Source organism: Pteropus vampyrus, unplaced genomic scaffold (genome assembly GCF_000151845.1).
Source record: "Pteropus vampyrus isolate Shadow unplaced genomic scaffold, Pvam_2.0 Scaffold194, whole genome shotgun sequence".
NCBI lineage: Eukaryota > Metazoa > Chordata > Mammalia > Chiroptera > Pteropodidae > Pteropus > Pteropus vampyrus.
The window spans coordinates 1,223,378-1,248,418 of NW_011888975.1; the positions used below are offsets into that span (position 1 = coordinate 1,223,378).

Genomic DNA, 25,041 nt, shown 5'->3' on the forward strand with positions numbered 1-25,041 from the left:
GGTGCCCGTGCATTAGGGCGCTGGCGTCCGTCGGGGCTTCCGGCAGGGGTCCTACTCAAGGACACGGTGTAGGAGGCACAGGCGAGCAACCGAGAGGTCCTGAAGAGGACAGGATGGGAAAACGTCTTTATTTTCCCAGATCGTCGGGCAACCTCAGCAAGCTGGAGGTCGCACGCAGTCGAGTATGAAACCAAGAAAAATACGCGGCTTGAAAGCACTGTGCTTTCTTCACTCTGGCCAGCTGCGAGCCCAAGGTCAGGCCAGCAGGAAGCCGGGAAGACTGCAAGGCCAGCGGTCACACGATCTTCACAGTCTTGAGCATGTCTGACAGGACATACGTGTCGTCCCAACCCCTCCCTGGCTTCCTCAGGGTCTGCTCCAAGGCCCGGGCCATTTCCAACAGCTCTGGCGTGGCAAGTGTCTGCTCGGGGTGCAGCTGACAGAACAGGATCTCGTTCACTTCCCCCTCGATTCGCCGGACGTACAGAAGGGGGAACACCGCCTTGAGCCCACCCAGCACTGAGTCCTTTAGCCCCAAGTCTCGGCACACGAGGTTGAGGATAAAGACACCTGTAGGGTGGGAAGGAAAGAGTCAGAATGACCACAGATCAGGTGACATGTCGGAGACAAGGGTCAGCTCTGCGGAAAATACCAATTCCTGCCCCAGGGAGGCTGGTGGCCTAAGAAACGCACCGGCGGCAGCAGCAGCTGGCAGGGGACACACGGCACAAACGGAGAAACAGAAAAGCACAGGAACCACGTGCACCATGAGGCGCCTTCAGCCTAATTCCCTGCTCGTCTGCGCCACTAACAAATGATGGTACCGTGGTCATTGCCTCAGTTTCCCAAAGAATTGCTTTGAGAAAGAAGTAACGAATGACCCTGAGCAAGAACGTACCGACCCCACAGGCACGCCATGTTCCTGCCATGCAGCATTTATCAGCCAGTGAGACAGTCCCGAGTATCTTGACTTGTGACAATTTAGGTTCTAAATCAACTGTTCACCACAATACCTGTCACCACATCAAAACACCTGGGAGGCGTGAGCACCTGGATTGAGCTGCAGCTTTCACAAGCCCGGGGGCTGGAGCCCCGGCTGTGACCTCGACAAGCCTCTTCACCTCGGTCCGCTCATCTGAAAATGGGCCGTGGTGACGATGAAATAACACGGTCCAGGGCGCGTGGGAAGAACTCGGCCGGCAGCCACGCCAGTGGGAACGGGAATTACTATCGCCACTTCGTAAAACCGAGTGGCGGCATCTGCGAAAGCTGAGCAGACGCGCCACCTGGGATCCAGCAGTGGCAACTCCACACGTCAGCCCGGCAGACCTGCAAACGCCTCGCCGAGAGGCTCCCGCGGGCACGCCAAGGGTGGCACTCCTTACGGAAGCTCCAAACAGGACACACCACATACCAACGGCGGAACGGAGAAGCCGACACCGCTACGGTCCCGCCATGCCGCTGCACAGCAACGACAGGACCCCTGGAGACGCAACGCCACGGCCGAATCTCACGGACATCACGTTCAGCGCAAGGCCACAGAAACTTAAAGGCGACGGTCCGTACGATTCCATTTACACGAAGAAAAATGGGCGAAACTAAGCTGTGCTGACAGGAGTCAGGGGAGCGGCTACCCCCGAGGGCAGGCTGGGCCACTGAAAGGAGGTAGGACTGGACATTGGAAAAACTGGAAATGTTCTGTCTGCTGCTAGTGAATGGGTATGTTCGACTTAAACTAACTGATCGAGCAACATGTTTATAATGCATTTTTCATTAAAAAGAAAAAAAAAATGTTTTCCAGGACCCATCCAGCCCCCAATCCCAACCTTTCGTTTCATACCTTTGGGAGTCAAGATGCTTTTGACCTTCTGCAGGAAGGGCTGGTCCACGAACGCTGGGGGGGGACAACTCATTCCCAGGGTGGGGTCCTTACTGTCTACGTCGAACATTATGACGTCGTAGCGAGGCCGTGCTGGGAAAGAGAAGCAACCGAGTTTTTGTCTGGGCTGGATAAAGCAATGCCATTTACATTCCCACATTTCATCTCTCCTGTGGCCTGTGGTGGGCGCAAGGGGCTGTCAGAAGGAGAACACGGAGGATGTGGTTCGCCTGTCAAGGGCACTGATGCCACCCTCGGGGGAGTCATTGTCGGGGTTGTGCTGTGAGTACCCCCGTTAGGGACGAGGCCTCCACCTCATCTCCTCTGCATGATGACCAGCTGGTGAAAAGTTGTCTGTTGGCAGGACATGAAGCTTCCAAATACTTGGGGAGCCTGGGCCCCTGTCCTGACGCTGAGTTAAAACCCACACGGTGACAGGGAGCAGATGGGGAGGGGAAGAGGGAGCCCCTATTTTTCTTTAGCCCCCAGGTAATTCTAAATGCAGTCGGAGTTGAGGCCCGTTGATCCCGACAGGGCAGCTGTCCAAGCCTCTAAGGGCTGACCCAGAAAATGGCAACTTCAACTTAACTCGACATATGTTGCCTCCTAGGAGAAAATGTTCTCAGATCAAACTCAGTGTATCTTTTCTAGTTACTTGAACAATAGCTGGCTCAAAGAAATGATTTTGCTAAATGAGTGAGAAAATGAAGAACTGGATCCACTCTTTAATAACAGTCTCATTAATAACAGCATTTTACAAGTGGCCTGCAATACCACTGACTTATTTTTAGCAAACTTCGAGACCAAAATAATGATCACATAATAAATATTTACTTGGGCTACTGCATGCCCATCATTGTTCATAGCACACATCTAATTGTGGTTTCTTCGGAACAGAACATTCTGGCTCATGACAGTCCAAGGACAACAGTTGCAGCCTTGAGCCCTCCAATAATCAATCCGAAAGGTGCTGGTGGTTAGAGATCAAGGCTGCTGAGTCCCTATCACATGCCTGGCACTGTTTTAAATGCTTCACATGTATTAGCTGTCTCGAGCCTGAGCCCCAAGTGGCCCCAGCCTCAGAGACGAAATCTGTGAAACTCTAATGTGGTTCAGTTCAGTTTGCAATGAAAATAAGGCAGCATCTGTTTACCCCATCCCCAAATATCCTCATCCGGACACCAAACTGTCATCCTGGTTTGCCACACCTTCCCAGACGGTACTCTAATCCAGCGAGGACAGAGCACCTGTTGTGGAATGAGCAGACCAGGAAGGGTGGGTGGCCCGAGACCCCAGGTTCACTCAGGACCGAACCAACCTGACATCTCCCTTTCTAGAGTTACCAGACTTCCCCCCGGGGAGCAGCGGCCTCAGGGTTTCTCGATCTCTGCACTACTGACATTTAGGTCAGGTAATTCACTGTCACCAGTGGCTGTCCTGTGTGTTGTAGGGGGTTTAGCAGCATCCTTCGTCTCTACCCACCAGATGCCAGAAGCGCCTCCACCCAATAGCGACAACCAAAAAAATGGCTGCAGATACTGCTAAATGTCCCCGAGGTTTAGAACCACCAGTGGACTACAGTGGTGTCCTGCTCTACTTCTGGCTTCGCCTCTGGCTGGAAGATGCAGAAAAAACACCTTCTAACACAGACCTCAACTTTCCTTCCCCTCTTCCTCATCCAGCTACGGACTTCAGGTTTCCTGGGATGGAGACGGGGTGGCAAAGTGACAGGGTCAGAAGAGCAGCCCCTGGCGTGTCAGGGCCGATGGGGCAGGAAACAGTCCGTTTCACCTGCGGCTACACCCCAAGCCCCGCGCTGCGCAGAGCACGTGGCTGGCACTCTATGTGCCGAATAAACACGCCAACAAACCAACGGGGAAAGACGACGATGCTGCTGACGCCACCCTCTTACAGATGAAGTCCAGAGGCCCTCGCAGGCCCAGAAACCGTGGCACATTCTTCCCTTGACACCCCTCCAATTCTTCAACAGCAGTACCTTCTCCTCCCGCCAGGCTGGTAATATAGTCCAGGCCGTCTGCAATGTGGACCTTCATCCGGCTGCTCTGGGAAAAGCCAAACCACTGGGTGGCCACTTCCAACATGGAGGGGTCGATCTCCACAGCATCGATGCAGGACTTTGGGAAATGATCGTGGACGAAGAGGGGGAGGCTGCCTCCGCCCAGGCCTACCACCAGCAATGCCAGGGGAGTCTCTGTAACAAAGGAATAAAGCGGCATTATACCATGTGCTCACTGGAAAGTTCGGTAGTAGCCTCGGGAGGGCAAAAGAGGGAGTCAGATTGTTGGCACTGCCCAGCAATTCAAAGTGAGGGATCTGGCTTCCCTGTCTCACCACAGAAATTTAAGAGTTAATTTGACATCTGAAACCTCAACCCCAGCCTCATAATCCCTCCTTTACCAGATTCAGATGATGAACCTGTGTGTTATTCTTACGGCCCCTTAAAAATCCCAAAGCACTTGGCTGATATCACATCAAGAGTCCCCACCGTAAGCGTGATTAGACCCCTCTAAGAAACAGAAGGAACAACGGCCTACACCTGGTTCACGACCACAGGGCAGTACAGATGCGACGCCCTCCGTCCAGCTTTCCACTCACAGGCCGCAGCTGCCCTCTCGGCCACATCGCCAGGCCAGGGCAATCCATCCGAGTTCCAGAAATCACAGGAAAACAAGGCCCAAATTCTAGACCTAAGCACAGAGAAGCCACAGCAACCAGAGAGGGATGGAGGGAAGACGAGAAACAAGAAGGAATCACCAAAGGAGACAGACCCTGAGGACTGAATACAAGAACCGAGCCTCCAGGGACACACATCAATGCCGACACAGGCCGAGAGGGCAGGTGTTTCCCTAAGACACACTCGGGGTCTTGGGGTGAAGACGGTTACAAGCGCAGACAGACACATGAACATTTCTGCTACCATGCTAGCCGATCCAAACCTGTCATTAGTGATAGGGCGATGACTGCACTACCTGTAATATGGATTTTTTAAAGTAAAAATTCAAGATAGAATTGCACCTGGCCTTCAAACCACACATTCCTGAAAAGCCAGGAATCCTCAAGTGCAAAGGTATTTCTCCAGACACGTGACTGTCAAATGTTCCATCTGGTTACGTGGGTATAAACATGTGCAAAAACCCATCAAGCTGAATAGCTGAAGAATGTGTAGTTTACGTATCTCATTGCATGTATTCTATACCTTAATTTTTAAAATAAACAAGAAAACAATTTCGACATCAACACACAACAAGATTACAATCTGACTTTGGGGGAAGAGTTATTCGGATGGCCGTGAGCTTAGGAGTAAGAAAGACACGCGTGTGCATGCTTTCGTCGGCCTACAACCACCGCTAGAAACTGCAAGGCAGCTGGCTCTGCCGGCTTCGGCGACCTCACGCGCTCCCCGCCGTGCAAGGCAGTGGCGACTCCCTCACCTAAGAGCATCTCCGGGTTTCTCAGCAAGGCCAGGCCGGCGACCATGGCTTTGTGGTGCTCACAGCACAGGTAGCTCTTATCGATGGCCTGCCCTGGGGCTGCGGGGAGGTCCTCGGGAGTGTCAGCAGGCCGCTGCTTCTTCCTGTCCTTCTTCCGTTTCTTCTGGGCTAAATGTGAGAAAGAGAGGGGGTACACGAATGAAGTCCTATGCTGAGAACGCTGCTCCTCGGACAGCAAGCCACACGAGCGACAGTGTGCTGCAGCTGGCTCGACCCTACTCAATTTAAACAATTTAAACCGATTGCTTAAAATGCAGGAATTGTGTGATCCAACTGACATGTTGGTGGCTTGAAACCTAGCCATGGCGGCCATTTTCATGCCACAGAAATTGGCAAACAGTACACGTCAGGACTGTATCTCCCCCAAAGAGATGGCTGCTAAACATTCAACACACACCAGTGGGGAGCAGAGTCGGAGAAGGAAAAAGGCAGACGCACCCGAAAGGCTGAGGAGTCCTGGTCCCTCTCCACAGAGAAACATTTATTCATAAACTTGTAGGAAAGGAGGACTTAAAGCTAATAATCACCCCCACTGTACAAGGACTTTAACTCTTTTAGCTCCTATGACGAGCCTGTAATTCCGATTATTGCCAGACGGAGAACCTGAGGATCCGAAGACAATAATTAGGCCCGGAATCAGCAGGCGGTGAGGCCAGGACTTAAACCTGGGACTGCCTGTCTCCGACGCCAGCATCATTCTACCGAACCACGCGGGCAGTAGGAATGAACAGAGGACAACTTCCTCGTCCTCCACTGCAGAAAGTTCTACTGAACAGCGCTGGCCTACGTGCCCTCTGAGGCACCCACCAACTCCAAAGCCCGGGGAAGCAGGTGCCAAAGGGTGGCGCTATGGAGTCAGGCAGGGCTGGCCCTACGGTCCATGTTTCTGCTCCCGGCGCTGAGGCCTGCCCAATTAATACATGGACACACGCGGAGCACCTTGCAGAACGGTGGCCTTCTCACTGCAGGCACTGAAGCGACGGTCACACTTATGCAGTAAGCCACTGCCCCTGCTCCTGGCTGTTTCACAGCCAGGCTCTGCTCGGGACACAGAGCACGACACACGTCTTTGCTCTGCTGCGGCCACTCACGCCCTAAGAGTCCAGAGGGGACGAGGAGAAGCCGCAGAGCCCCGCGCCTCTGGTCACCGGTATCCAGGTCTGTCCTACATCTCGGCCAAGCTCCCAGGTCCTTCTGACCACCCCAAAGCGACAGGCCATGCCACGTCCACTCGGGTCCCACCGCCAGGCCTCTGACGCCTCACCTCTGTGGGACACGTCCTTCAGCAACCGGGCTTCCGACTGCACCACATTCCTGTTGCTAAGGAAGATCAGCCGCCGAAAGTAACGCTTATCGTCCCCCTGCACATCCTCGATGACGTAGTCACCACTCAGGGGGCTGCAGTCTTGGTGCTGAACGGTCCGGACGCCAATGTCCCCTCCCACAGACAGGAAGGGCACCTGAAGGGAAAGCAGGGATGTGGTCAGAACACTGGCTCGTTAGGGAGTCCGGGCCATCATAAGCCCTCCCCGCGTGTCCAGGAGGAACCCTCGCTCAAAGGTTCCGGGCAGGAACAACCCAAGGCCCACCACTCTAGTAAAGTGCTTCTCAGGGCCCTCTGAGCGGATCGCAAAAGGTTTAATTCACCTTTCTGAAAACCAACTGATCCCCAAAACCATGAGTGACATGCAGCCGGTTCTCCCCAAGAAAAATGCGAGCTTCTCAACGGTAATCCTCGAAAGGACTCTCAACAGTGCGGAACAATTAAAGCCAGGGGGGACCCCCCCAACCAGGAAGACTATGATTATGAGACGAAGAACGTGAACAGCGTAAGATAACAAAGTCCAGAGGAAACAAGCAGTCTGACGGAACGTGGAGAAACGCCTCCCTCCCCTCAGTTACGCCCACCTTTTCCTCCCTTTGTTCTAAACGGGAGGGAAAAATTAAAAGAAAAACACGTTTCCCCCCTAAACTTTTCCATTTCTCTTCCCAATCTTTACACCTATTTCTTTCTAAAGACCTCCCTGAGCAGTTAGTAATCACCAGACTTGCAGAGACACAAGCACTGGTGAGAGGAGGTCGCGAATGCAGCCCCCACAGGAGGCGCTCTCCCAGGTGGACGCCAACCCCAGGGTCTGCCGGGAAGCATCAACCATTCACCAGAGAGCACAGGTCAGCCCAGCGAGCAGAACCCCAGGCTGGGGACCCGGGAGCCTGTTCTGTTCCGAGCTGTTACTGTAGCACCGAGCTTCCAGGTACCTTGGTTTCGCCCTCTATCAAGAGGGATAAAGTCTTTGCAGTACAGTCACCTGTCAAGTATCCTGTCTTATGGCCAGGATGGCAGAAGACAGACGGTATCATCATTTTGGCAAAAATCTTGTTTCCTTCCCAGTAAAACACCGGATGGCAACGCTAATATCCTAAAAATCATGCTGAGCGACTGTTTCGGCCTTTTCCCATCCTACCCTCAGATAACGATGGTTCTAAGAAGCAAAATGGCCAAGGACGCCCTGTGCAAAAGTGGGGAAACACACACAGTCTGAGCGATCCGCAGAGCGAGAGCCAGAGTCTGCAAGGTGGACAGCACTTCCCTCACACTGTCTCCGCGGAGCCCGAGAGGCCCCCAGACACAGATGCCCCTGTGGTCTCAATCCGTGCCACCACGGCCGGGGGCCAGGGAACGAGATTTCTAGCCACTTAGCAGTGGCTGCTGGCATGCCCTCCAGGAACAGACTAGGGTCACAGAGCTCATCCCAGCTCCTTCCAAGACACAGTCTGCCTTCCCGGTTGCTAAGGTGACTTCCCCAGAGACCCATGAAAGCTGCTGCCAGGGCTGTTACCTGCTGCTGGGCGGGCATCCCGGCCGGGGCCAGCTCCATGACTCTGGCCGACAGCTCGGCCTGGATGCTGTCCATGCCTTCGTACTGCTGACCTCGGTGAAGGGCCACTGTGATCAGCCTCCTGAAGCCGGCGCTGACCGCTAGCTGCTTCCGGCCCTCCTCCATGCCAAAAAGCCACTCAGTCTCCCGACCCTGGGGGACTAGAAACAGGCACTTGGTTACAGGGAGTCCTAGAGAGGATGTAACCCATGTGGCAGAAAGCCAGCCCTGCCCAGGCCCAGCATCCCTTCCAACTGTGACCCACTAAGGGGCCGTCAACTCCCCAGAGCACAAGGCCTAGAGCAAAGCAGCCATCAGACAGGGGCAGGACCAAGGGTCTGGAAGGGAGGGAGGCAGGTACCCGGTGCAAGGAAAGTAGCAATAATACTAACGCTTACTACGTGCCAGGCGTTATTCCAAGCAGTTAACGAATAGAAACAAATCGAACCTTCACAATAGCCCGGGATAGGGGTGGCATTATTGTTCCCATCATATAAATGAGGAAATTGAGACTCAGAAGTTACACTACTTGCCCAAGTTCACACAGCTAATTAATGGCAAACCCCGGCATCCAGCCCCAGACTCCATGCTCATGCCCAATGCACTCTTCGTTCCCACAGGTGGACAGTGGGGACTGCAAAATACTTGGGAAAAAGGCTCAGTCGTCAAATGACCAGCACGACCATATCAACACCTTGCATTTGTCTAAAATTTTCTACTTTTGAAAGCATTCCCTCCCAGTCTCTCTTCTGATGACTATTAAGGTAAATCTGGTATCATTTACCCTTCAATAACAATGCTAACGTTTAAAAAGCACTTATCGCATGCCAGGCACCGTCCCAGGTGCTTTTACACTTCTCACGACTACACAAGGTAGTTACGCTCTCATTTTACAGACGAGGAAACTGAAGCACAGTGAGAAATGTCACACCACCCGGAAGTGACTGGGCCAGGACTGGAATCCAAACAGTCTGGTTCCGGGGCTTTTTTTAGCCACTTCTCTGTGCTGTCTAAATTCAGCAGATGGACAGCAACTTCCACAACTCCCCCGGGGCCTTCCCAGGTCTCCCAGCGCACAGACTGCAGAGCCCTGAGCATCTTTTCCAGTACTGTTACAAAGTAACTAACATCTCCACAGTGTGACTTCTCTTTCTCTGTTACTTCTCTCCCTTCCCTGACCACCCCATTCTCCCACCTCGTCAAGCCTTTGCAATGCAAGATGAGAAGAAACAAGCTTCGAATCTAAGCAGATAGCCAGGAGCCGTTGCTGTCCCTTCCTCTCGCCTTGGCTTGTCTAACCTCTGAAAAGTACCGTCCCCTGCGAGGTGGAACCAGCCAAGGCATACCCAGCCACCGAAGCCCCACCCCAGCCCCTCCAGGGAAGAGGGGGTCCAATTCCAACTCACTGATGAAAATGGCAAAATGATTGTCCCGCGATGGTTTCACAGTGGGGCTGTCCACCACGTGCAGGGTGTAGCGTGGCTCCCCCGTGTCCCCACTGCACAAGTCCAGGGACACATTCCCCAGCCCAGCCTTGCGGTACAGCTGGCTGCACAGCCAGGCATACTGCTGCCGCTCCCGCACCGCCTCAGCCAGCCGCTCGGCACTCTCCAGCCGCACAGGCTTGCCCTGCTCCTGAGCACACAGCTCAAAGATCTGAAGGGCGGGGCCGGGGACTGGCCTGAACTTGGTCATGATGAAGGCAAAGACAGGCAGAGGAAACCGAGGCTCTGCTTCCAACACCTGGTCCTGGCTGTTGGCCACCTGGTGCACCCTCACCATCCACCCCTCCCGAGAGAAGTGACCCACTGCTTTCTTCAGGACGTGAGCCTGAGCCAGGGAGATGCAGAGGTAGCGACCGCCCACCTGCAGGACACGGCCAACCTCAGCCAGCATCCTGTCCACCTGCTGCAGGGTCTTTTCCTCCTCATCTGTCAGGACAGCATCCAGGGTGCCCTTGTCCAACACCACCTGGAACGAGCCATCAGGAAACTCCATCTGTGTCATGTCCATCCTCAAGAAGCGCATCTGGGGCCGTCGGCTGGCATTGCGTTCCTTCATCTGCTCGATGACGACCTCGCTGATGTCGATATTCACTATATCCTGACAGCCCACGTCATACAGCTGCTCGCTTAGCTCTGAGTTACCGCATCCAATCACCAGCACCTGGGGGAAACCAACACGCTGGAGGTGACCAAGGCAAAGGAATGAGCTTCACGTGCTTCAAGGAATCAAGTCTCGCCTTGGCTGCTGCATGTTTTCAAAAGGGGGAGATAATACTGTCACAGGAGACAGCACTACCACCGGGTTGAGTCTAGGCTCCATCTTGGAACACCAATGGTTACAGGACTCACGGTGAAAACCACATTCGGTGACAGTGCTAGTTATGGGAAAATAAGTTTTCTGTATTGCAGAAACAAACTACTCATGGTTGGTCTTTCCTCTGAAACAACCAATTACTCAAGAACTGACAGGAAGTCACAGAATCCAAATGCAATAGTTACAGTTGAAATCTATTTGTTTTACTGTTGAAAACCTAGTCTGGCATAATCCTATTCCCCTCAGGCCCTTGGCTCCTCCTCATGATATACTGCTATTTCCTGAAGCAAGCATAAACACAGGGTGTTGCCTCCCTCTGTGGAGCAATCTCCCACTGACCCTTCAAAATTCTGCCCCGATGTCACCATCTCTGGAAAAGCACGGTACAATGAGAAGTGCATAAGCTTTGGAACTAGATGGGCCTGACTTTAAATTCCCATGTGACCACTTACTACATGTATGATCTTGGGCAAAAAACTGGCTCTCAGCGCCTTAGTTTCCCCATCTGCAGAATGCATGTACCACCATTCAGCTCAGAAGTTTCTTATGAGAACTCAGCTACTGAACAAACACACGAACGAACGCGCGCGCGCGCACACACACACACGAACACACACACACACACACACACACACACACACACACACAGACACACACCCTCTGCCTTTCTTCCTTCTCTACTTCCAATACAACCCCACCTCTGTCAAACTTGTTACTGTACTTAGCACTTTTCACCTCTGGGATGTGCCCAGGCTTTATGTCTTGATGCTTTCGTAGCTTTAAGGGCTGAGCACACGCCCAAAATTCAGCGGACCAGCAACAACCGTTTGATAACAGAGCCCTTTAGCATTCGTTTATCAGTCAAGCCATAGCTGCTGCCCCCTCCACGGGGAAGCATAGTGACAGAAACGCACACTTTCTTCTCTAGGAGGCGATATTTAGGTTGAGTTACTAAAGAACTTCCGATGAGATTATTAATTGAAGGATTAGCTGGGGCGGGAGGTCTATTACCTGAAAACCTTTAAGTTTTGTAATTGCCTTTTAGTCGGAACGATGCATAGAAACCTGAAATTATGGGCCCCGTTAGGGCTCCCACACCTGTCACTATCATGTGTAGGATTACTTGGTAGGCAAGACCCATATTCCCGAACAGACCCACACGGCGCTGCCAGGCTGCGCTTACCTTTTCCCGGGGTTTGATGTATTTGTGCAGCACCCCGCACAGCTCCAGGTAAGTTCCATACCACTCGAAAGCTTTCTTTCCTCGCTGTTGGAAGAACTTCTCCCAATAGTCAACGGAGCCGAACTCCTTGGAGCTCTTAGGTAAGAGATTCATACTCCCACTGCGTCTTCAACACAGTCCTATTCCCTGTGAGGTACCAACGGAGGGGCTTCCCCACCCGCTGGCTCCGAGACACTGCGGTGGGAATTCTTTCTACCGACCAGTAGCCACATTGATTTCTCTCCCACTCAAAACCTAAAGGAATGAACCTTACACGCCAATCGCAGGCGGGAGACACTGAACCTAACACTCGCTCAGCCTCTCACCCGCGCCCACAGCCTCAGCCCCACGTGGGGAACCCCTCACTTTCTCAGAGCTGGGTTTTAGAACGGGTAAGCACATCCGGGTGCGAGGCTTCGCGATTGGTCGGCCGCCCAAGCCATCCCAGCATCTCATTGGCCATTGGTTTTCGTTCCTGACACCTCACTGGTTGCGACGCGCTCGCCTCACACTGGCTGCGTCGCGGGCGCCGAGCGTTTATTTACGTGAGGCGGAAGGGGGCGGGCCCGCGAGCCAGAGTCGAGCGGAAGTGGCCTGCTGTGCGGGTTCTGGTCTCGGGTCCAAGCTCCGGGCAAGGGCTGGCTTCTCTGGTCTGGGCTCTCCAGCATCGGCGGAGAGTGCGCTTCGTTTCCTAGCCTCTTCACCAGTTCTGACCATGAGCCACACAGGGGCTGAGTGCGGCCGGGGGTTGCGCTCTGGAGGGAGGGGTTCCCCCCTCCGAAAAGAAAAACCTGTAGAATGAAGTGAGGTAAGGGTTGAGCAGAGCCGATCCACAGCATAAGAAAACTGCCCATCCTAGCCGTTTATCTCTGCATCTCCCGCTCCACTCCCGCCTTAGTTCAACCACTTGTGTAATTCAGTTTTAATATGGAGAAAAATGGCACTTTGCTATACGTTTTCTGCACCAGATACAGGTTTTCACTATTAGTAATGTAATAACATGAAAATTCAAGGGGAAAGAATAGGTATTCAGAGGTGCCTACTCTTCCTCTTTCTCCCCTCAAAGCACAGTATATACCGTTTAAGATCCATTTTGATAACCTGCTTCCTTAGCTTGTCATTCTGATGTCACTTACTACTGCTTATTTTTATGTGTAAATGAACATACTGTACTTTAAAATGCTCATCCTAATATCCTAAGGAAGTTCCTGTGAAGGGTGCTGTTTTTAAAAGAGTAAAATATGTGCATCATTGGCTTTTCATAGCACTATAAATCGCAGAAGACATATACAGACTGAGGAGGGCAGATAGGCTTGGAATTGAGCATCTGTAGTCTGGGCTGTTACAGACCTCACTAGCATAGATAGCCAGATAGACTCTGGTAATAGTTAAACAGACTAAAGTGGAATTAAATTTTGGGTCAAAGGAGTTGTTCTCAAATTTTGACATGCATCAGGAATTACCTGGAGAACTTACTAAAACACAAATTACTGAGCCCTCAGTCCTAGTTTCTGATTCATCAGGTCTATAGTGGGGCCCAAGGATTTGCACTTCTACCAGGTTCCCAGGTAATGCTAATGATGTTGGTCCAGGGACCACACTTTGAGAACCACTATTTTAAAGTATGAGTGAAGTCAAAATGGATGTGGTTCCAACTGCAGAATTTTAAAAGGTTACTCCAAAAGCCCTCTACAAGTAACATGAAAGATCTATTTTCATGTATCACTTCTTGCCTTCACATTTTCTCTCTACCCAAGCAAAATGAGAACCGAAAGGAGCCTCTCAGGTGGCTTCAGCCACCACAGCATGCAGGGTTGCTAATGAGTGAGATATGGTTCTTTCAGAAAGCACTTTTGACAGCTGAGGACCCTGTGCTTATAGTGCTACCCAATAGCGAAGAAAAAAAACATCCTCCGCCTTCTCTCCCCCACAAGGATTCATTCAATTCAATGAACATTTAAATTGCAGAAATTCTTGAGATATAACATTGACTGTTAAAATACTTGTTTGAAACTTTTCTTTCAAGGTTTGACTAAAATATGTTATCATTAGTAAATTTAAGCCAATTAGGTGTGTTATTAGTCATTTTTAAGGCTTTTCAGGTGATTCAACTACTAAATTAACTTGAGAGTCAGTGCCCTAGCCAAAGTCTCTTCAATTAGGCTTAAATATGCATCAAAACACTGTATCAACAGAAGACCATAAATAATGAGTAAAAAAGACATGTAGCAAACAAGTCACAGGGGGAAAAATGAGTAAAACAATCCAGCCGGGGCATGTGTGGGCAAATAAAACAAATTTTGGATTACTGTGCCCAGCAACTGCAGGCTTAATATGCTGCCAACTTGGAGGCAGGGGTGGGGTGAGGCGGGGAGTAGGAGGAGTGAGCAGAACATGCCTAGAGTCTGGACCTAGTTATTTTAGGTTCGACCTCTAAAGGATACAGGGGAAAGAACTGAGACCTCGCCCCAAACTGTGCAACCTCTCAAGTAAATCTCTCTGGACCAGAGATTCCTAAAGTCTGAAATGAAGATTAGAAACCCTCAATCTCTCCAAGTCTAACTCTGATTCCGTAAACAAGGGATCACACAGATCTCCCGACTTCAGAAAACCCTAGGCTATCCGAAGCAGGCCTCGGGCTTGGAGCCTCCCTTTTTCTCTTGGGCTGCCTTAGCCCGGGGGATGGACCGCGCAGAAGGCACTACCTTGTAAAGGTCCCATCAGCCCAGTCCCCAGCGTGCCTTCGGCGCCCCGCCCCGAGGGACTCCTCAGGTGCGTCCTTCTCCCCTAATGCCCTCCGAGCGCGCCCGGGCGGAATGGAACCTCGGAGACCAGCCCCCATATAGAAAGCACACTATAATCCTGGGGATCCTGGCCCAAACCCCGCGTCCGCCAGGGCCTCGGCGGGTGGAGAGCCGAGGCGGATCGACTGCTCGGCGGTCGCGGCCCCGCCCCCCCGCCTGGCGCCGGGCCGCGGAGCGCCGAGGGCCTCGATGAGCGGGGGCGCAGCTGCGGCGAAGCGGCCGACGCCGGTGGGCGCCCACTGCCTCCGCGCCCCACCTTCCTCCGCCGCTGCCCGTGGCAGCCCCGAGCTCCCGCCCGAGCGCTCCCCGCAGCTCGCCGGGAGCCCCAGGTACAGGCGCCCGTCCGGTCCCGGGGGAGGGCGGTGCGCGGAGGACGGAAACAGACGACGCCCCTGCCCCCCAACGTCCGCGCCGCGCTGCGGGACCCGCCTGGGGGGCTGGGGGGAGCCCCGAGCGGGGAGAGGCTGGGACCCGGCCGGGGCGCCGTGGGGAAGGACGCAGACGAGCGGCCGGCTGAGGGGGCGAAGGGTGCCGTGGGCGACGCGAGCCGGGACGGGGCGGGGGGCAGCCGCAGGGACCCGGCAGCAGCAGACCTGAGGCGACGAGGCGTGCGGGGAGCGGAGCTGCTTGCGGGAGGGGCGCGGCTCGTGTCGGCGTTTAAAAGGCTCGGGAGGGAGGACGCGCGGGCTGCGCTGCGTTCGCGACCGGCAGCTGCGGGCGATCGTGCCCTGACGGCTTCGTGAGCAACACCTGCGGGCTGCGCCCAGCTCGGGCCGCCTCCCCCGAGGCGCCCGCCGCGCCTGCTGACGGGGCACGGGGACGAGGAGCCCGCTGCCCACAGTCAAGCGTTTGCGGAGCGAAACACGTAGGGTGTTTTGTTTGCTTTTTGCGTAAAGTGAAAAGCCAGCATTTATTAAACAGCAGATTAGAAGTGTATGTGTAAAGCCACTGAACAGAGAACGCGCTGCCTCTTCAAAAAATACATACATTAAAGTGTGAACGTATGCGGATGGCATAGGAAGCATACGGTGATGACATTTTTTAAGTGAACCGTGTACTGGTGTTCTGCCCTCAGTGTTGAAATGCATCATGAAGATTTTTTTACATATATACCTAGACACAAACACCTGAATGCATATGTACTTTTTCGCGGGAGAAATCTTAGGTAGACTCTGTATAAGCCTAATTTCTGAGTGGGGTTTATTTCTGAGTTGTTTGGTACAAATATCAGTCGCCCTGTGGTTCGTGATTAATCTGCGTAGTTAATCTGCCTACTGTTTGCCCATGGCTTTTCTGTTGATCCGACGCTGGTTTCTTGCCTTTAGGAAGCTGATCCTTGGATTATGGGACCAGAATATGGGTTTGCTCATCATTAATCTTGTAGCTTAACTTTATATTTCATAAAGATGTTATGTAAGTTTGCCTATTATTTGCTTTGGGGTGTTGAGGCAGCCCCTTCGTAGGGTTTAACATGTAAACAGAAATACAGATATAATTAAAAGCTCAAGTTCTTCAATTGTGTCTATTGTCATTTGTTTTTCCATGCATTCTGTAACATTTGTGCGTGAATGAATTACTCTGAAAGTATGAAGAATAAAATGGGCCAGATGTACATGACAAATTGTGAAATGCAGAAAGCTAGAGCTGCTACTCAGGTGGCAAGAATTTGGTTTTTGTTACACGTGGTTATATTTCTAGTCGGGAAGCGTTTCTTATCAAAGGAAAGTGCCTATCAGTTTGTTTTGACAAGAAGCCAACTTAAAATATAACTTTTATTTGGTTTATGAAACTGGACTCTGGGCTTGTTTACTTATTTATTTAGTGTATAACAACCAACAGACTGACTAATTTAAAGATTGTCTTCAGTTTCTTGTGCAAGGGGAAAGAGGACTGCTGGATTATTATAGGAAAGTGGTCTTTCTAGAACAGAATGATATAACCTGATGGGCAACTAATTGAAATAAATATTACAACTGATCATGCACAGCCATTGATTAACTTTAAGGCCTGTGTTTCTGCTCTTTCTATGAGCAGAGTGACTAACGCTGTAAGTTGCTTATCTTTATTCAGCCTTATCTTTCTCTTAAGTTTTCTAGTGCCGACTTCAGAGGATTAAAAGAAAATGCATGTAAGTCACTGAGCACAGTGCCTAGCGCGTAGCGAAACATCGGGCACATGTTAGCCATTCTCATTATTCATCCATCTTCTAGACCAAGCTACTGAAAACTCATATTTGCATAAGTCAGCTTTTTCTCAAGAAAATTGAGTCTGTTGCGTACTCAAGCATTTTCCTGGAAAAGCACAATGCATATTAGCACATAAAAGGCTTTGAGACTTTCTGTAGCAAAAAATAAACTGGTTTTGTTGAACAGTACTTAACATCCCTTTTCTTGGAATACCCAGTGCTATGCTTTAGAACAAACTGTTACAGTGTACAGAATGTTTTTGCAGTTGTATCCGATTAGACCATCCTAACTAGAAAGTGATGCAAAAGCCTAGAAAGCTCTATTTTTCAGATGAGGAAACTGAATCACTGTCCAAGCAGCTAAATCTGAGACCTGGAAGTGTTCCATTGTCTTCTCACTTCAAGTTAAAATCCCAAAGCATTTAATGTCTCATTTTCAGGAAGGTCCCTCCTACTTTTCCCTCCTCCTGTACAGTCTTCTCTTGTTTTATAAATTCTTTGTCCCTGATTTCCTCCACATGTTCTTCTAAGAAAGTTACATCCATTTTTCTCGTGGTTTTAACTATTTTTATGCCCTGAGACCTAGCACAGAGGCCAGGGACCCTGCAGTGGAGCAAGTGAGGAGGGAGTAGTCAGAGTCAGAGACGTGAAGGAGGCCCCAGCACACAGGGCTTCGTGCTCTGCCTACGGCCTTACCTTCCGTCTGAAGTTCCGACCTGATGGAATCTGTTTTCCCTTTAAGGAGGTGAATACTTATTCTGCTGGGAAGTAGAAGAATACTTCTAGAGTAAAAAATATGCCTCCCAAGTTCAAGCGCCACCTAAATGACGACGATGTCACTGGTTCTGTGAAAAGTGAAAGGGTAAGTTCCAAATCTTAAGCTTTAAAAAAAAATGTTTCAAAATATATTTTCATTTTCTTTGTCAATAATTTAGATTTTTTAGAAAAATCTAAAGTTTATGCTTATATTCTAATCCTATTTTCCTTCATAGTAAACACTGAAAAGTATATGTTACTTAAATTGGTGACTCAACTGAATTCTGCTTCCATTATTGATCATAGCTTCTGTCTAGTCTTTCAAAGGGAATATATAAATATACAATATTTTATTCAGAACTCCAGAGCCAAATAGACTTGGAATTTAGAATTTTTCAGATTTTAGAAAAGTAGTTCAGTGTATATTAAAAAGTTCAGCTTTTGGGGGTCTGGAGTAGCACCTCCAAACACTAGTATTTCTCAGTGAAATGTCTGATTATTTTAACTATATAAATAAAGAATGTAAGTAAATTAGCTAACATCAGTTCAGGTTATGTTTTCCTCCAAATGAGTTTTGGCTCAGACCAACAAAATCTCTTGGTTTTTCAGAACTTTTTTGATTTCGAACTGCAGATAAAGGATTCTTGTCCTGTAATTGTCTCAGAATCCAGAGTAGTAGTTATATAATATTCAATTTCTAATTTATTCTAGAACATTCTATGTAGATATGTACAAATCTAGAAATTATGCCCCATTTTGGAAGACAACATTTGATATGAACATTGTAGATAGGTTACTTTTACAATAAGCATTAAATATTTTTTGAGGGAAGGTATTAGTGTTATTCTTTTTTTTAATTTATTAACATTGGTTAATAACATTTTATAAATTTCAGATGTACAGTTTTATAATTCGACATCTGTATACTCTAGAGTTCCAGTTTTATACCATTTTTTATACCATTATCTGTGGTCAGAAAATATGCCTGGTTCATAAATTTACTGAGACTTGTTTCATGTCCCAACATTTGGTCTAGCCTTAAGAATGTTCCACATGCACATGAGAAGAAGGTGTATTCTCTGTCCTGTTTTGGGATGGAAAGTTCTATAAATGTCAATTAAGTCTATCTGATCCAATGTGTCCTTTAAGGCCAGTATTTCCTTGTTGACTTTCTGTCCAGATGATCTAATCATTGCTGTAAGCGGGACATTAAAAGTCCCCTACTATTATTGTACTTTTGTCAAATTCCTCCTTTTGATCTGTTAATAATTGTTTTATATATTTTGGTGTTCTCAGGTTGGGTGCATATATATTAATAAGTATTAAATCTTCTTGATGAATTGTTCCCTTTATCGTTACAAAATGTCCATCTTTGTCTCTTGCCACCTTTTTTGTCTTGAAATCTGTTTTGTCCGACATAAGTACGGCTACATCCCCTTTTCTCTGGTTGCCATTTGCTTGGAGTATCGCCTTCTACCCCTCACTCTGAGCCTGTGTTTCCCTTTGGAGCTGTGATGGGTCTTCTCAAGGCAAGATATCGTTGGATCTTATTTTTTAATTCCTCCTGCTCCTCTGTGCCTTTCGAGTGGTGAGCTCAGTCCACTTACATTTAGTGCGATTATTGCTGTATGAGGACTTACCACAGCCATTTCATCTTTTGTTTTCCGGTTGCTCTGTGTCCCTCATTATTTCTTCTCCTTTGTGTCTCTGTCTATTCTTTTAATTTGGTTTTCTGTGTTTTTTTCCTACTGTTTCCATTTTTATGTTTGGTATCTCAGTTCTGGATTTTTGTCTTGTGGTTACCATTAGGTTTGTATAAAATGTCTCATAGTCCTTTTTCTTCTGATTACATCTTATCTTCATTCACCTGTACAAGTCCAGTCCTTTCCCTCCTCCCCTTTTATGTTTTTGTTGTCACAAATTATCCCTTTTTATGTTGTGCGTTGGTTACCAAATTACAGTAATTATAGTTACTTTTTCATACTTTCCCCCCTTTAACCTTTATGTTGTAATTAAGAGTTTAATACCCTATTCTGAAACAGAGTTGCAGTTTCATGCTTCTGTCATCTTACTCAAAGTTTTGTATACTGTTTTCTTTTTGTCTCTGGTAAAAGAGCTCCTTTCGACATTTCTTGTAGTGCAGGATTGGTAAATTCCCAAAGCTTTTGTTTTTGTTTATTTGTGTGTGAGTGTGTGGAGTTTTTTATGTGGGTTTTTTTGGGAAAGCATTTGTTTCTCCTTATACCTAAAGGATGTTTGTTGGATATACTATTCTTGGCTGGCGGTTTCTTTCTTTCAATATTTTGAATATATCAGCCTACTGTCTCCTGCCTTGTAGGGTTCTCCTGAAAAATCTGATGATAATCTGATGGGGTTTCCTTTGTAGGTGACAGTCTTTCCCTGGTTGCCTTGGGAATTTTTATCATTAACTTTTGACAGTTGTAATATACTATGTCTTAGAGAAAGTCTTATTGTGTTGAAATAATAAGGTGTTCTGTTAGCTTCTTGTATTTGAATGGCCACCTCCTTCCATAGGCTTGAGAAGTTCTCATTATTTCTTTGAGTAGGCTCTCTCTTCCCGTCTCCCTCTCTTCTCCTTCTGGTATACCCATTTTCCTTACATTGCTGTTTCTAATGGAGTCACATAATTCTCATAAATTTCTTTCAATTTTTTTTAACTTAGTTCTCTCTCCTTCCACCTGAATTATTTCTAGGTTTCTATCTTTGAGCTCACTAATTTTTTTCTCCTATCTAGTCTGCTCTATTTCCAATGCTCTCTAACGCATTCTTCATCTCATTTATTCAGTTCTTCGGCTCCAGAATTTCTGTTTGGTTTTTATTATAGTTTCAGTCTCTTTGTTAAAGTACTCCTTTTATTCGCTTTTCTTCCTTAGCTCATTGAACTGTCTTTCTGAGTTTTCTTGTATCTCCAGTTTCTTCATGAATGATAATCTTGAATCCTCTGTTACTCAAATCACAATCTTCCGTGGCTTTGAATACGGTTTCTGGAGACTTCACTTTCTTTCTGTGCTACCATGTTACCTTGGTTATTCATGGTACTTGTTGGGTTGTTTTCCTGCCTGCGCATTTGAGGTAGTGAACTCTTTTCTCCTTCAGATACTGTTTTCATTTGGATATGTTTTGCTGACTTTAACAGGTCAGCCGTTGATAAGTAGAAGTCTTTCTTTTGTTTTCCAGTAGATGGTGCTATAGCACAAGTTTCTGTTTTCTCTTACCTGTGCTTCCAGGATTGTAGTAGGGTTGTTGTCACTTTAGTCATTGAAAATACCACGTACCCACCGGAGTGATCCCTTTTGTGTCCAAGTTTCCTTGGTCCCAGGGCACTATGGTGGGCATGTGGCGGGCGGCAGGGAACTGGTTTTGCAAGCTGCCAGTGCTGTGTTCTCGTTACGAACAGCGCCAGCCCCGCTGTGCTATTTGAGGCATCTCGCCTGCCTCTGCCAGGTCCCACCACAGTGCGTGGGGAAGGGAAGTGGGTTCACAAGTCCGTGACGCTGCCTCCTTGTTAGAAATGGCCACTGGGACTGCTGTGCTGTGTAAAGCAGCTCAGCCACTGCCACCAGGCTCTGCTGCATTGGGGCCTGGGTGGGGGCGGGAAGGAAGGAACTGACTTCTCAGGCTGCATCCGCCTCTTACCTCCCATGCTGTGGTGTGAGGCCTGCAGCCCGATTCCTCCATCGCCACCTGGGGGTTAGTTGGGGTGGCAGCAGTGCCAGACTGCGTCTGCAGTCACCATCCCTGTCCTTACTCCCATCCTGCCTCCCTCAGTACGCCCGCCATCAGATGTACCAATGTGTGGATTTCTCAGGCATGTTTGTGTGTTGCGCAGAGGATCCTTTGTTGAATTACAGTTGTCTGACTTGTAAGTCTAAGGAAAGATACAAAGGGGTCTTCTCATTCCACCATGGTGCTTATGTCGCCCCAGTGTTATTTTTTATCACAACCCGAAGCTCTCTCACCTGTCTTCTTGCTAGTCCTTAATTTACTGATTCATTCAACAGATATTGATTGACCACCTACTATGTGCTGAGCATTGTGCTGAAAACGAAAGGGCGTGGTCTCTGCCCCTCTGGAGCGTCTAGTCTGCTCGACTTCATTTAACATACTTCTTCTTTGCACAACCTCTGAACCTTGTATCATCCGCTCCGTCCAACTGCTAACCTCTTAAGATTTGCAAGTACCTTTTAGTACAATACAGGAAACATTTGTCTTCTCCTTTTTCTAATTCTACAGGTTTTTTTCTTGAAGGGAGGTAGAATCCACCAATAGACAGATTGCTAGTAAGCTTTTATAAATTAAGCTTTACATAAACTATACAGCCTCAATCAGTTCTTCTGCTGAGACTAACTATGGAGCTTTGCGTTTACGCTGTTGGTTGACTACTACCACATTTTATTGTAAAAATAGGATATTGGACATTAACATTGAGCACAATCGACTGTTTCACTAGAGACCTTTTGAATGTCTGTCAGAGCGTGAAATTTGATAACTGATTGGATGACTGTAGTGGGACCTAGCCGAGGTGGGGGAGATGCCTAATCATCTATAAATCACTTTAAAACTTTTAAAGTTTTGTTCCTCTTTCCTATTAAACTTTTCTGGTAACAGCTTTATTGAGATGTAATTCACTCATTTAAAGTGTACAATTCAGTAGGTTTAGCATATTCACAGCCTTGTGCAGCCATCGCCGCCATCCATTTCAGGACATTTTCATCATTCCGGAATGACACCCTGTACCTTTAGCAGTCACCCTCCATTCTCCTCATCCCTTCAGGCCTAGGCGACCACACATCTATAGATTTGTTAATCGAGACATTTTCTGTAAATGGAATCATGTACCACGTTGTCTTTCGTAGCTGGCTTCTTCGGCTCAGCCTGTTTTCAGAGTTCCTCCACGTCATAGTATAGCTCAGTACTTCATTTCTTTTTATTCCCGAATAACCACATCTTATTTACCCTTCAGCCATCGATAGACATCTGGGGTTGATGCCACTCCTGGCCGCTGTGAATACCACTGCTGTGAGCGTTCGCGTACAGGTTTTTATGCGAACGTGTTTTCCTTTCTCTCTGGCAAGTACCTAGGAGCAGACTTGCTGAATCTCACTACTAGAATCACTCTGTGCCACCTTGTGAAGAACTGCTAGGCCGTTTTCCCAAGCGGCTGTGCATGCTGCGCATTCCCGCCGGCAGCACGTGGCTGCTCAGCTCCCCCCACGTTCGTCCCCACCGCCAGCTGCTTCTCACCAACACTCGCCAACATCTGCCTAGTGGGTGTGAAGTGGTGAATCGCGTCCCCTTATCCTTTTCGATATTATGTTTCAAGCACTTGGTGCATTCAGTGAATGCGTGTAAAAACACTGGTTTTCATGTGTGTTTTTCACTGTACAGATATAATAAAAACATTTCATCTTCGGTATCATCAACCTTTAACGCAAATACTACCATAAACGTACTGATTATCTGTTACGTATTAGCTAGAATAGTGTTCAAGAAATATTTGTTGAAGGAACCGATGAAAGCATCTCCCTGAATGTTATTGACTTTGGACATCTTTTCGTGTGGTCATTGGCCAGCTCTTCTTCTGTTGGGAATTGTCCTTCCTCTCCGCTGATGCTTTTCCACAGTGCGTCATTTTCTCACTGGTTTGTCAGAGCTCTTTATGTAAAATATATATCAGACTTTCGGTGTGAAAGTAAGTTGCAGTTCTATTTCCCAATCTATTACTTGCCATTTAACCTCATTTATCAATGTCTTGTGTTCTTCGTGTTTTAAATGTTTATACAATCAAATCCGTTAATCTTTAACTTTAAGACTTTTGGGGTTTTATGTTGCTTAGGAATAATTTACACACCTTAAGAGTGGGTAAGTTAAATACTTATTTCATATATTTTTAATCTTTGTGAATTCATAAATATATTTGTCACATTTTTCTTTAAATACTACTGTGAACATATTCTACAAATTTTGTTCCATAATGTTCCTAGAGTCATTCATTTCTAAATAGTTTAAGCTTCATTTACATTTTAATATGTTAATTAGAAGTGTTTTAAAATATCCTTTTGTTTTTTAATTTCCATTGCATTATGCGGGAGAATGCGACCTGTGTAGTTTTGGGAATTTATTAAAATTCCCTTGTGGCTTATCCATTTCTTGGATTATTGAAAATAAAATTTGCTCTGTACAAAGTTCTATATTTTGTATTTTTTGTCATCTTAGTCTATCTCTGAAGGATATGCTAAATCTTCCCTATAATTTTGAACATATCAGTTTCTTGTATTTTGAGTAGTGTTTGCTTAATATATTTTGAAGCTATATTGTTAATGTAAAAACATTCATTGCTGTTAAATCTTCTTGGTCGATTGTGCATTTTATCACTGTAAAATCTTATTGGATTATTTAATGCCTTTATATTAATGTTGCTAACTCTAACCTTTTTTTAGAATTTGCTGATGTGACTTTCCTCTTTTTTTCCATCTTTTCGACATTTGTTTTAGATGAATTTCTTGTAAACAGATATCGGCTGGAATCTTTTTAGTCTAATTACGTATAGTTTTTGTTTTTAATAGAACTCAAACTGTTCACATTTATTATGATAACTAAGACACTAGGCTTATTCTGCAGTAGCCAGTCTCTGCCGGCAGTAAATGCTCTTACTCTGATCGTTGGTTGGTTCTTTGTTATCATTTGGATCTGAACTTAAATTTCACCTCTTGAGAGTGATTTTCCATGACAGCCTAATCTCATTAGTCACCCTGTCACTTTCTATCCCATTACCGATTTAATTCTCTGCATAGCATTCATCACCATCAGATATTTTTCTGTGAGAGCTCAGACCTTGTCTGTATTGTTCAAAGCACAGTGCCTCGCACATAGAAGCTGCTCAAGCCTGTTCGTTAAATGAATATCGAAGAAAGAGAGACTGGAAGGCAGGAAGAAGGGGGGACTTGGTCCTTCCTGACTGCCCGCAGCTCCCACACCAGCTTCAGTGACCTTTCTGCCTCGTGGTCAGTCATATGATTCTGGTTTTATAGCATTTTCTTTTATCAGTGGAAAGTCTGCAAATGAGGCTCTCTCTGTATCTTTGAGCTCCCTGTGACACGCACGTCATCCCTCCCCCAGCACAGAGCTTGCCCAACTCCTCCTCCCCGACGGTTTGTGAGCCCTCTGGATCTGAAAACTCGCCTTTCCTTTTTTTTCTTTTTTTTTGACAGAGAAATCTTTTGGAAGATGATTCAGATGAAGAAGAGGACTTTTTTCTGTAAGTATTTTTCTAACTGCTTTATTGGGATTAATCGACATATAATAAAATGCATGTAAAGTGTACAGTGTGAGTTTTGACGTGTATACTGTTCACCTGTGCAGTCATCACCAAAATCAAATAATGAACACAGCCACAGCCTCAGAGGTTTCCTTATGCCCCTTGGTCATTCTCCCAGTCCCCGGGCAACCACTGATCTGCTTTCT

The 25,041-nt window shown here is 47.8% G+C and overlaps 2 protein-coding genes across 2 annotated transcripts in view; one reads left to right on the forward strand and one right to left on the reverse strand.

Moving 5' to 3' along the window:
* Positions 1–109: 109 nt before the first annotated feature.
* Positions 110–12,612, reverse strand: METTL13 (methyltransferase like 13). Its single transcript, XM_011371707.2, has 8 exons — positions 11,773–12,612; positions 9,677–10,436; positions 8,232–8,431; positions 6,656–6,851; positions 5,332–5,499; positions 3,876–4,091; positions 1,841–1,972; positions 110–570 (listed from the first exon to the last, which is right to left on the reverse strand). Exons 1-8 carry the CDS (start codon positions 11,923–11,925, stop codon positions 296–298), a joined length of 2,100 nt encoding a protein of 699 aa, XP_011370009.1. The 5' UTR covers positions 11,926–12,612; the 3' UTR covers positions 110–295.
* Positions 12,613–14,770: 2,158 nt separating this feature from the next.
* The window catches only part of VAMP4 (vesicle associated membrane protein 4), a 37,655-nt gene continuing 27,384 nt past the window's right edge, over positions 14,771–25,041 (forward strand). The window contains exons 1-3 of the mRNA XM_011371708.2: positions 14,771–14,944; positions 17,543–17,662; positions 24,789–24,835. Coding sequence (XP_011370010.1) covers positions 17,597–17,662; positions 24,789–24,835 — 113 coding nt within the window. The 5' untranslated portion in view covers positions 14,771–14,944; positions 17,543–17,596. The remainder of the gene's footprint in view (positions 14,945–17,542; positions 17,663–24,788; positions 24,836–25,041) is intronic.

Bases quoted from the DNA above. Each gene is read 5' to 3' on its own strand.
- METTL13 (XM_011371707.2), bottom strand. From the start codon at position 11,925: ATGAATCTCTTACCTAAGAGCTCCAAGGAGTTCGGCTCCGTTGACTAT. The intron at 6,852-8,231 runs GTAACAGCCCTG...CTTTCCCTTCAG, and splicing joins GGATGCCCGCCCAGCAGCAG to GTGCCCTTCCTGTCTGTGGG. The intron at 5,500-6,655 runs GTGAGGCGTCAG...TCTCACATTTAG, and splicing joins GAAGGACGTGTCCCACAGAG to CCCAGAAGAAACGGAAGAAG.